The 13,756-nt window shown below is 36.7% G+C and overlaps 1 protein-coding gene across 1 annotated transcript in view; it reads left to right on the forward strand.

Moving 5' to 3' along the window:
* Nucleotides 1-13,756, forward strand: part of EYS (eyes shut homolog) — an 871,663-nt gene that overhangs the window by 182,912 nt on the left and 674,995 nt on the right. The window contains exon 13 of the mRNA XM_070932259.1: nucleotides 6,805-6,909. Within this exon, the coding sequence (XP_070788360.1) occupies nucleotides 6,805-6,909 (105 nt within the window). The remainder of the gene's footprint in view (nucleotides 1-6,804; nucleotides 6,910-13,756) is intronic.

Raw genomic sequence — 13,756 nt, forward strand, 5'->3', positions numbered from 1 at the left:
TGGAACTCTACAGAGGGCCCCAAAGATTAATTGACTCTAACTAACCTTCCATCATTAGAAACCATTTATTGACTCCCAGATATTTATTATCCCTTTTTTGACCCAAAGCCATTTTTTGACCTCTAGGCTAGTCCATAGTCTTTGGCGGTTGATATTGACCAATTTAGGAACTCTGTTCTAGATAAACCAGAATTCAAAATTCATTATAAGGCAGAGAAAAACAGAGAAGCCATAATGGAAAGGAATGGGAGGCTATTTTCTCTTCCATGCTATTGTAATGACCTTGGGTTTTTATTCTTTTTAAAAATCTTCCCAATAAATGCCACTTCTAGGCTTAGTGGTTACTGCAACAGCGGTGAACGTAGTGTGAAATGAGTACATATCATACCTTATAAAAACACAGAATTCTGGCAACTTGCCCAATTTCACTTAAGTTGTGGTGATTCTTATCTGCTCCCCAATAATATGTATAATAAAAAGGTAAAATAAATAAATACCAAACAAGATCGTAAAGGCATAAAAACAAATGCAGTGTAAAATGTAATGCTACATAAAACAAGCAGCAGTAACTGAAGTCAGTAAAAGCAAGTGCACTCAAATGCTGACATGCAATAGTTTTAAAACTCCTGATTCACTGGTAGATTTTAAGCCTGAGAAAACAGAATAGTTTTTCTTTGGCCATCAAAAGAGTCAAAACATTAAAACTAGGAAAACAGCTAAAGCAGCCAGCCAGGGAACATCACTGAAAAAGCCCTGTCTTTTATATCTATCCAAAACACTTATTTGTCAGAGCCCCAAGTAATGGCATCACATAAATTCAAATTCCAGGCAAATCTATGTGGCATAAAATTATGATCATAGCACAATAGTCCAATTACTAAACTTGCTTCTGTGGTTTGCAAAGATGAAATTTTTAGACTATTTTCAGGAGAGGAACAGTGTTGCAAATAAGAAATTGCCAGATCATGAGTGAGGTTACTTAGACTATTCACCTAGAGCTGGATTTTTTAAAACTTTTTTTAAAATCTTTTTTTATTTTTAACTTTTTTATTATGCATATGATTGGGGAGCAGATCAGAATCATCACAATGTCATGGGTCTGTAATATTACTTCTGGATCCAACAATATGCAAAATTATGAATCTTTTCCTTTGGATGAATGGTGTAGGTTGACATTTATTTATTTATTTATTTATTTATTTATTTATTTATTTATTTATTTATTTATTTATTTATTTATTTATTTATTTATTTATCTTTTCCTTTGGATGAATGGTGTAGGTTAACATTTATTTATTTATTTATTTATTTATTTATTTATTTATTTATTTATTTATTTATTTATTTATCAAATTTCTATACCGCCCTATTCCCGGAGGACTCAGGGCGGTGAACAGCCAAGATAAAATACAGATAATACAAACATTAAAAGTCCATTAAAATTATTAAATATTTTGGCTGAAAACAAATTTAAAACATCCAATTTATAAAACAAATTAAACGATTTAATATTTTAAAAGGGAGAGTTAGGCCAGGCCAGCCTGCTGAAATAAAAATGTTTTGAGAGCACAATGAAACGTGCGCAGATCCGGGATCCTCTGTATCTCCGGGGGGAGCTCGTTCCAGATGGTAGGTGCCCCCACAGAGAAGGCTCTCCCCCTGGGGGCCGCCAGTCGACACTGTTTGGCCAACAGCATCCTGAGAAGCCCCTCTCTATGGGAGCGTACTGGTCGGTGAGAGGCTATTGGTAGCAGAAGGCGGTCTCATAAATTGCCTTTTTTACCAATTAATAATAATAGCAATAATCCATTCCATGGAAACCCCCTGGTCATGGGGAAGGGGCTTGTAATGCTCTGATGAGGTTGAGAGCTATGATGAAGGTACCAGAAGGGGCTTGGTGGAAGAGCCAGACTTGGAGTATCCATCTATCCAATTATTATAATAAGAAAATAGAAAAAGAAACCTTTGTTGCCCAGGTCAAAATGAGAGTTCCAGATATTAGAATGCCTAGGCATCTGTTGTCAAGTGGGCAATGGAACTCAGGAGCCACAGCTGGGCAATAAGAATCTACGCCTGTAGCATTATTGGGAGAACAACAACTACAGAGAAGACAAAAGTGATGCTGTGTTTGAAGATTGTGCCGTTATGGCCTGCTGTTTTAAATCAGAACCAACAAAGTGGGGATATTAAAGCAAATGATTGAACATTGGAAATGAATTTATCTAGAATCAAATATAACTGAACAACACTTAGCAGTTCAAAGGAGATTCATTACCAGAAATAAACTATTCAGGGATTCAGGACCAGAAGAGATTCAGAAAAACTGTGAAAATGGAAGATCCAAAAACAATAGTGGAAGAACTTCAAATAACAACAATTGGAAATATCGAGGAAACAGCTGGTGTGAACTGCAAAAATGATAACCTAGAAGTAATAAGAAAAGAAACAGTATAGGTTGGGCACTGAAATAACCTATAAATTGACTTCCCAACAAGAAGAATCAAAAACAGAAAATTATGGCATATTTAGAATTACAGTGGAAAGACAAAGAATGCCAGCATTGAAAGTAGTGCCCAGAAAAGACCTATAATGAAGGATGTGAATAATGTGCTTGCTGAGATTGAAATAACATCTACTGAACAAACCAATCAATTTGCCTTTGGTACATCAGTGACAGTTATAGAAAAATGAATTATCAAAATTAGAAAACCAAAAGCAAAAACATATGCAATCCCAAAATGGAAGATCAAATTAGAGGCCAAATGAAATAAATTAAGATCAAATGCAAGTAAGAACAATGTAAGTCTCAAGACAAGCTTAATTAAAAATATTGGCTTAGCCTTTGAAAAATTGAAGTTTTGGAAATCATAAAGCAACAAATAATAGCTTGAAATTGAAATTTAAGATAAAATCAAGTACTTCAATCAGATTAGAGGCGATTCTGCTGAAGTATAAATGGCAATAGAAATTCTGAAAATGGACAATCAAACAAAAAGGGGAAAAATCCAGTTTTGGAAAATGTATAGGAAACTCAAAAAAAAAAAAAATTCAATAAAAATACTGGGTGGATCAAAGAATTTAAAGATGAGTTTTATAAAACTCAAATGGAAGAATTAATAATAACAGCAAAAATAGTTAAAAACTGACTGAAAATTATTAAAAACTTAACATCTACTGGAAATAATCAATTGCATAGATTTGGCTCAAATATCTGACTAGCTTACATCCAATTATAGCTAAACACTTTAATGAAATATTGCATAAAGAAGACATCAGTGACTGGTTAATGACTGTCAAAATTATCTGATTCAAAAAGACTCAGCAAACAACACCAGGAAAATATAGGCCGATTACATGCTTGCATAAAATGTTTAAATTACTTGCAGGAATAGTGGACAACGATCAAGATTATTTAGAAGAAAATAACATCCTTCCAGTAGTGCAGAAAGGAAATTAAAGGAAAGGCAGAGGTACAAAGTATCAACTTCTGCTTGATAAAATAATAAAATAGGCTTCTAATTCCCACTGTAAGATAAATAGAGGAAAATTATTTCTGGGATTTCAGGTACAGGCTCAAACGGGACCATGTTTTCAGACAAAGCAAAACCATTCTCCAGTATAATTCTTCTTGTTTTAAACAGATCACAATAGGTATGAATTATATCCTAACCATTCTATTTGTTTTGTCAACTTTCCATTAAGCTAATTATATCTATGTTCTTCATTAAAACCAACTACACCAACTTTCATACCTTGGCTTCTATTCTAATGCTATTCTACCAACTATGTACAATGTCCTTCCTCGAGTATCTGTAGACTGAGCATTTTCCCTATGGCTCTCAGTCTTAATAATCCCACTGAAATCAATAGGACATATTACAAGTTTATGGTTAGCATCATAGGTGTCCATAGAAAGAGTGGGAGATGATGTAACTAGTGAAATATGTATCACAATATCATCATGCAAGCTCCACTTCTTAAATATTTGTGCAACAGTGCAACACTAGAATAAAATGGCAAAGTTTGTGACAGGATGACACAACGTAAGTTTTATCATTTTAGCATTATCGTGATTAGGAATGGACTTGTGTGTTTAGAAATGAGTTGAAATAAACACCATATGGTCAAAGGCACAAACATAAGAAAATGAGAAGTGGATATTCAGATGCATACACAACTGACTTAGGAAATCTGGGTTTATAGCATAAATATTTGAAACTATAAATTTTAGGAAACATTTACTACAGTTATGTTTGATGATCCAAATGAATCTGTGGCATATAATTATCAGAGAGTTTGTCATATGAATAATTTAGCCTCACAAACAATCTTGCTGGGGGAAAAAAATAAAAGGTTTTCTTTCCATGCCCTCCCGTGCTCATTTTTCAAATTAGAATTAGCAATACAATTTATATTTTCTCTCTAATGATGGATGGACAGTTAGATAAGTAGCTAATGTTACCTGATACTGATTTAGCTAATGAAGGCTGATTGATAGCTAGGTGATTAACTAAAAATGCACTGATGCAGTCAACAATAATATTAATGTACTGTATATATGTGCTGCAGAGGGGAAGCTAACGCATTGAGTTGTAAAACCACATTTCCCTAGGGACTTAAGTTTTATATAAACTATGTCTCTATGGTTAAATGTATGTGAATGTGCAGGTAGATTGGAATTTACTTTACCAGTTGAAATATTATGGTTTGGTGAAAACTGGGTCCAAAATTCATAAAATTAAGTTTTATCCCACGATTCCTAGATTATTCCTTGAGTTAGGAGAGTAAAGAATAAATATTATTGGTTGTAATGGTTGCATGTATTCTAATTTAGATTCAAAATGGTATTGCTTACAGGAGAGAAATGACTTACTGTATGTTAGGAAAGTAGTGACAGAGGAGCCAAATTGGTCAATAGACCAATTAGGAATTATTTCAAAAGTTGGGAAAAATTTGAAAAGAATATTGCCGTTTCAGTGACAGTACAACTGATTTAATTGTTAAGAGATTTGAAAAAAGAAAGATCTGCATATATGGATGAGAAGATGAGTAAAAAAATTGAAGAATTTGCAATACAAATGAGTGAAATAGAAACAGTAAACTAAGAGATGGAAAAAGATTTAGACACTGTGAAACAGGCACTAGCAGTAGCAATAGCACTTAGATTTATATACCGCCCCATAGTGCTTTATAGGACTATCTGGGTAGTTTACAAATGTCAGCATATTTCCCCCAACAATCTGGGTCTTCATTTAACCAACCTCAGAAGGATAGAAGGTTGAGTCAACCTTGTGCCTGTCAGGATTGAACTCCAGGCTGTGGGCAGAGTTTGTCTGCAATACTGCATCCTAATCACTGTGCTACCAGGGCTCCCTGGACACCATTGGATTTAAAAGAAAAATAATTTTACCTGAGACTAAGAGTATAACAATCTGGTGAAAACAGTAAAGAGATAGTTGTTGAAGCCCTATTTTATTTTTTGCAAGAGGAGAGAGAAGACATGGATGTGGAAATGGACAAATTGTGTAGAATTAACACAAGTAATGAAAAGTTTAGAAATATATTAAGAAATGTATTTGTGCACCTAGCCAGTAAGAAGGTTCCATGACAACATTTTTACACTGAACTAAAGGTTAAAAATAGCCAAAAAAATATATAAAAGGATATAAAATTGAGTTGTTTGATCAAGGATAACATAATAAATGCTTTTATAAAACATTGGAAACCCTTTATGGTCTTTCTGCTGAAAATGGACACAAATGAATTGATGATTTCATGTCTTTGTTACTCAAAATCATATTCAGATGACACAAAGCAGGAGTGGGCAACTGTGGCTCTTTTACAACCTGTGAACTTCAACTCCCAGAATTCCCGAGACAGCTTGGCTTGACAGCTTGACAGTTGCCCACCCCTGCCCTAAAGCCACCCTCCCTTTGAGGGGAATGAAAGTCTCTGGCAATGATGTTGCCACAATTTGACAACTGAATTGCAACAAAATTATTACTTCAATTGTCTCAACTTCTTTTTGTTTGGAAATTAAATATAAGTACTGTGTCAACAATCCAAGAGATTGAACATACTTAACATTTAAAAATTGCATCTCAACTCCTCCCCAGATGAACACACACAAAAACATCTTGCACTTCACAATTTGGGCTCCATCATTCATGCGATCTTCCGAAACCACCTCCTGTGTTTTCCCACCTGAATGTCATTGCTTCATCTGGTTGATAAAGGACCAGCTGCTGTTTCAGGAACCAGCTTGTGTATTTTTATATGTGTGTGAGAACCATACCTCATAGTGTTTTCTTTGTAATTGTGAATTTCGATATTATCAGTTCTGTTAGAACAAAGCTTTCTCCCTCTTTCTAACTTGCTTGAGTGGGCCTCACACATTCTGTCTTTCACATTACTCTATTTACACCTTCCCACAAATACATGAGATAAAGCTACATATGTGGGGGTGTTTATAGCAGTATAGGTTACTGATAATGTATTAAGAGTCATATTGCTATGTATAGATAACATATGCTGTACTAACTCCCTCAACTTGTTAATCAAGCTGGTTGAAAAGAGGAACAGCAATTATATATACCAAAAACTATACACCATTTTTCTGCCAAAAATGGATTTTTGATATAATTTCTTTTTTTTAAGTATAATCTTATTCTCTTTAGAAAGTGACACCCTTATATAATCTGGAAAGGCCAATCTTTGAAACTATTCAAATAATAGAATGTTTTTACAGATATTTTCCTTTGATGTTACTGTAATTAATTGTTCTTTCTGCATGTATACATTTAGGTGAAACATGTAACAGGACAGCAGAGCTATGTGCTGATGGGCCCTGCAGGAATGGTGGTACTTGTGAAGATACTGTAAATGGCTTCAAATGCTCCTGTCTATCAGGTAAAATTTTGTGAGTATTTCTTTAAATATATACATATATCGTATTTTTCAGAGTATAAGTGCACCTTAGTTTTTGGGAGGAAAATAAGAAAAAAGCTGATTGGCAGGTGGATCGGCCTCCCGGAATACTCCCAATCAGCTGTTCCCAGAGGTGAATTTTAGCAATAGGTTCCTTGGTTGTGAGCTCTGTGCCCTGCTTTTTGTTGTTGTTGTTGTTGTTGTTGTTGTTGTTGTTGTTGTTGTTGTTGTTTGCTTTTTTTTCTGCCTCTGAAACTTCTGAAGCTCCGTTTCAAAAAAAACTTTTTTCCATGCCTCTGAAAGCCTCCGAAACAGAGCTTCAGAAAAAAAAAAAGCCTCTGAAGCTCTGTTTGGGGGCTTTTTTTCTGAAGCTTAGTTTTTGATGCTTTTTTCAGCCATTTGAGAAGCTGGGCGGGGCTACATTCGGAGTATAAGACGCACCCAGATTTTCACCCTCTTTTTTGGGAGAAAAAGGTGCATCTTATACTCTGAAAAATATGGTATTTCTTCTTACATGGCTTCTTGGTTCAACAAATGCTAATTGATGCAGGTATAATTTATTTAATTTCTGGTTCTGACATGGGTTGTACAGGTAGTCCTCAATTTGCAACCATTACATGGTTGGAGCCATGTAAGGAGCCATTACAACTGTAAGTCATGACAGTTGTGAAGCAAGGCACACATGACTGACCTAATTTCATGACCCATTGTGCAGCAGTTATTAAAACGACTAAAGTAGTTGTTAAGTAAACCAGTTGTCCACTATGGGCCAGGTCTGCTGAAAACTGGCCAGCTGTTAACAAAAGCATCGTAAATTGTGGTCACATGACTTCAGGATGCTGTAAATGGCTGTGAATATGTCTGGTTGTCAAGTGCTTGAAATGCAGTCATGTGATCCTGAAGGGGGCCAGCCATTAGAACTTCAGAAACAGGTCATAAGTATCCCTAGAGAGAAACTAAGCAACCTATCACCTGCCAGCAGAGCTAGCAGCAGAGTCAGATGAGGAGGAAGTTGAAGGGGAGCCTGGGCCCATTTTGGAGCCTTTTGGAAGACTTTGATGAGGAAACAGGATCACAGGCAGATACAGAGCCAGGCCTTCCATTCTCCCCAGGTGGAGAGGCAGCTGTCTTTGGGCCCTGAGCTGAGTGAGGGGGAGGAACAGACAGGGCCTATCCCAGATGCATGTATGAGTAGAGAGGAAAGGAGAAGAAAGCAATGGAAAGCAATAAACTGGCTCTCAAGATGTAGATGCCAGCCAGCCCCTCCCTGGCTGGGAAATAAATAGTAGGGGTTTGGGACTGTCGGGTTGTCGCAGACAACCTCTTTTTCCAGCGTACATCAATCACGTCAGATTCCTTTGCCAGAATCAGGTTTGTTGGGACTAATTGCTCTGTATTTGAGGTGCCAACAGAATCTCCCTGATGGAAAATAATCGGGAGTGAATTTGCCTCAGCCAATGTGAACAGGGACTGTTTCTGCTTGGCTAATCATTGTAGTGTTTTTTTATCTTGAGTTCTCATGTGAACAGAGACTGTTCTTGCTCTGTTTTTAGAAGGGGAAAAGACTCTCATTTGTGACTAATTACTTTTGGTTTTGTTGCTCTAATGTGAACAATGACTGTTCCTGCCCTGACTTAAATAAAAAAGGGTTTGTGTTACTCATCAGTAAGCAGTTTCACATTGCTTGCGAAGGCTGGGTCAAAACAGCAACTTAACAGCAACTTAAACAGGTTTTAAGTCGAGAACTACCTGTATAATTTCACTTTTCTCTTTCTCTCTCTCTGTCTTGTACAGGGATCTCTGTGTCGATATCTCTTTATAGCTTTTCAAACTACTCTTCTCTTGCCCTACACTTTTCTTGGGAATGAACTAGTAAATTATTTCCCTCTTTTACAGAAGATGCAGACTTGTTTATAAGTGCACTCACTGTTCTTACTTCAGTATGTCATTAATTCATAAACACATCTACATTTGTGCTATATTGGTTGAACAGCACTCATTCTATGCATAAATGAGCCATTGCAGATTTAAAATGCTTTCTCCATATTTCCCTGGGTGGTGTTACCTCTAATGCACTATGGGGTGAGGTTGCAGATTCAATGATGCATCATAAATAACACAAATGTATCTTTTAAAACAACCTTTATTCCTTTGAAAAATTTTCAAGGCAGATGTAATCTTCTCAGTAATATAAACCGCATATGTGAACAAACATAAAGCGATGTGAAAATATGAGGTGAATGTGGAAATTGTTACTGTTGTAAAACAATTTGCACACCTGATAGTATACTCTTCTTGTGCAAGTAAAAGCAAACAATCTCTCTTTGGCACAACCTCTGGATTTTGGATTGAAGCATAGAAAACCTGCATGCTGGAGGGCAATCACCATCCAGAGTGCAGTAACTTTTTTCAAACTTTTCAGACAGCTCTTCTGGACAGGCATAATAAATCAGGAAGCAAGGCAGTTCAAATAACTACTACTACAAGTTTCTTGCATGCTAATGTTCTCTACAAGAATCTGAGCTACTAACCATCAAGGCAAATTGTAGATAAGAGTCAACAAGATTCAAGGTGGGCTGGATTTACGGTATATCTCTTGTGTGCATGAAGGACTCCAGGTTGATGACATGCTTGACCCCTCCCTCAGGTTCAGCCTGGTCATCGCCTACATTTTATCATGTCATATATGTAGAAGCACTAAAGAAGCACTGCTTTCAAGCAAAGTAACAATAAAGAGAATTATATCCTTATTTAAAATTTATAATTCCAACATTAACTTATAACTGCAGTTCATGTGGAGTTTTGCTACCTAACTGAAAACAGCTTGAGTACATGGAAAAACTGAAATGCGAAAAAGATACTGAATAGCTTCACTTTATTCTGTGTACTAGAACTTACTGTTGCATGATGCTCAAACTGTTTCTGCCTGTGGCAATGTATTTTGACATTCAAATAATGTGCATTATTTTGTTACATGAGAAATATCCAGTACATACATATATGCATGCATACATACATGCATTTCAACTTTTAAGGCAATTCTGATTTAAAACTTTCCATACCATACGATAATAGGCTACTCGCTAACCTTGAGATGAGGCGACCCTGGAGGCTGAAATGGTTTAACTTTCCCCCTCGGCACCAATGTCAGTAATGGAAATTAAACACAGTATTCAATCACTGAAAACCAAAAAGTAGTCACAAGAAACCCAGCACATGGTAAAGACTTCCTACCCCCAGGACTTTTTAGGACATATATTGAACACTGGACTTCACTACTGAAAGAGCTGTTTACTAAGATTAGACAACACATATTCCAGACTGTATTCCAACAGTATGGGAATTGTCCATCATAGTTTTGTTTACAAAATACGAAAAAGATAAGGAAGACCAGGGGTGAAATCTACTTACCTTCCCAACTGGTTTGGAAGTGCACGCTCGCTTCGCTCATGCGCATGCACATGTCCCATGTGCGCGTGGACCCTCTCCACATGCGCAAACCCTTCTGCGCATGCACAGAGGGTAAAAAACAGGTTACTTCCTGGTTAAAGCCAGGAAGTAATGATAACTGGGTGGGTGGGTGGAGCCTCACACCGCCATCGCTACCAGTTCTCCGAACCACCGGCCACCATCTCTACCAGTTCGGCTGAACCAGGCCAAACCAGGAGCATTTCACCCCTGAGGAAGACCCTAAAAATTACAGAATACAAGCATTCTTGATATAATAGCTAAGATGTATCCAAAACCTATTTTGAGCAAAATAAAGAATTGGGTGATTGAGAGGAACATATTAGCGGAAGAACAGGCTGGTTTTAAAACTGACATTCTACAATAGATAATTGCCCCATTCTTCTTATTCACATCAGCTTATTATTAAATATTCAACATATGGTAAACATCTGCTTACATCTTTCATAGATCTTAATGTGGCTTATGATTCTATAAAGTGAGACCCCTTATGAAAGAAGCTGGTCAGGTTAAATATGGAATATCTAGAGTTTAACACCTGATACAATAAAGGCCACCTATTCAAATACATGTTGGAAAGTCCATCCTGGAATTGATGTTACTCTCACACAGAGCAACCCAGCTGAGTTACCTGATCGTCAGAGGTTTTTAAAAGCAAAATTTTTCCTACAACCTCTTCAGCTGAAGAGGTTGTAGAAAAAATGCTTTTAAAAGTAAAAACAAAAAAAGGTTGGCCACGCCCACCCAGTCACATTACCTCCCACCACCACCACCAAGCCTTGCCCACAGAACTGGTAGTAACAAATTTTACATTTCACCACTGTTCTATGGGCTTCCCATCCAGGTGCCATCTTTTTCAGATCAATTTTGTGGAACAACAAAAATAGGCCTGCAGCAGCAGTCGGAATTGAAAGAGGCACCCACTCCATTTATAGTGTAACAGTAATCAAAGTCTTTAACAATGAGCAGCGATTTCTCCCAGTAGGACTTGATACATTACCAAAAATGTGCCTTTAAGAACAGAAGGATGAATCCAGTTGTCCAAATCATTGCACAGCATGGCTTCCCAATGCAATATCAACTCTCAATCAGATATCAGGCTAAGACAACATTCAAACAAAGAGTCTTGGATGTTAATGCTCAAACTGATATTGAATCACTTGCAAACCCCAGGTGGTTGAAATGACCGGCCAAAAATAAAATGTCTTTTCAAACAGTAAAATACCTGACAATGGGCTTGACTCAATGCCCTAGGACAGCCTTTAGCAGAGCAAGATTTGAGCAGCTGGATTCAATGGTTTCAGAGATGCTCAAATGATTCCACCAAATGTCATGCTCTGAAAGAACATATGTTTGTAGTGGGGCACCAAAAATAGAAAACATTGTACATGTTCTATTGAACTGGCAATTATTTGTCCCAGCAACAGCTCAGTACATACACACACTATTTGGCAGAACCATATCCTGGGATTGTGACAAAAGATTAGCTTATTTTCTGCACAGCACAAAAGTATCTGTAGTTATTAGAACTGTTGGGTTTATAGTTAGGGCTGCTCAACTGAGAAATATTTCATAGAACACATTGGTGCTGCATGTAAGGTGATGAATTCACATAAAGACATATTTGTTTGTAATTTAAATATTCATCTTATTTTACGTCTCTGCATTCCACTTCACTTTACGTTCTTTTATCTCACTTTTTAATCTTTGCTTTATCTTGCATTACTATATTTATTTCATTATTTTATCTTATCATGGCTGATGCCCATTGTTTTGATATGGTCAATGGACTAACAAATAAATGTATAATATTTATTTATTTGCTAGCCAGAGCAAGCATAGGAAGATTTATGAGTTTTGACCTTTTGCCATTAGGTTTACTATTGGTAAAATGTTGTATTATTGGTACAACCTTTTATACCAATAGTAATGGTAATAAATGATGTGTAATGCAGTAGTAATGCAAATAAATGATGTGATGAAATTAGGATAGTTCAACATTGCATTGTGGACTAAAACATGGTTGATCCAGGTTCAAACCTATTCTTAGCTAGGGAATGTAGCTTAGCTACTACAGAGTAATTTTGGATGACTCATGTTCCTTCAGCAAAATCTCCTTCACAACATTGTATGGATAAATTAAAGAAGGAAAATTCCAAGTAAGACACGTTGAATTCCTAGAGGAAGAGAAGGATATAAGCTTAACAAATAAACTTGTCTAGATGGAAGACTTCACTAACATTTCTGATTTCATACAGCTATTTATAATGGTATGGGATGAATAGGTGGATGAAAGACTGTCAAGAAATCTTACGGCTGCAGCTATATTGTCCAATTGGGAAAAAAAATCCACATTCCTTTTGTAATGTAATCAATAAATTAACCTAGACATGCCCACAAAACAAAAGTCAAACCCACCTTAAAAGAAACCTCAATTTCCCCAAAATAATATTCCCTTCCTTCTTAAGGGACTCTAGAAAAGGTCAGAGAAAACATTGAAGCAAAATGCTTCAAATATTTATAGAGGATCAACTGTAACTTGAATGACTCCACTTAGTAAAAATTGTATGAACATGAAATCATCTCAATATATAGTTCCAAAGTAAGTTCAATTTATTTGCTCAAACCTAATCATATCACTATCCTGTTGAGATTTTATTTATTTAGCGTATGGCACGTGTTAGCCAGGGATCATTGAGGTGGCTGGGTGCCTCTGTGAAGGAAATTTTTTTGGGCAGTGTTACCTTACCCACAGGATGCCTGAATTCCAGTAGGCATTTCCTGTCCCCTTCCCCTATGCGGTTTATTCGCTCACGGGAATCGAGCCACCAAGCTGCCGGCCTCAGTGGAGCACAGACTCAGCGTCTTTGCCATGTGAGCCATCTTGTTGAGATTGAAAAGATAGATAGATAGATAGATAGATAGATAGATAGATAGATAGATAGATAGATAGATAGAAGATGCTTTCAATATTTTTTTAAATAATTGGTTGAGAATTTTTATTCACTCTTTAATTGCAGACGCTGAAGGTGCTACCTTTTAAAAAACCAACTTCTGTTCCCTTGTATTCATGGCCCAAGGCTGAGTGTGTTTCTGTGAGATAGGATGTTTGGGGGAGAACTTAATTTTCATTGATCTTCATCTGTATTATGATTCCAGAGTTGTGATGTACTTTTGGTTAGGATATATTTGCAATATGTGAATGTAGGGAGCAGGGATGAAATGCTCCCAGTTCGGACTGGATCGCTCGATCCGGTAGCAATGGAGGTGGGTGGTTCGGAGAACCAGTAGCAAAAATCCCTGCCCCTCCCTCCCCACATGCTCAGCTGAGCCGCACGATCATCAGAGGCTTTTTTTTTTT

Source organism: Pituophis catenifer, unplaced genomic scaffold (genome assembly GCF_029215685.1).
Source record: "Pituophis catenifer annectens isolate HBS135680 unplaced genomic scaffold, rPitCat1.0.hap2 SCAF_1, whole genome shotgun sequence".
In the NCBI taxonomy this organism is placed as follows: Eukaryota; Metazoa; Chordata; class Lepidosauria; order Squamata; family Colubridae; genus Pituophis; species Pituophis catenifer.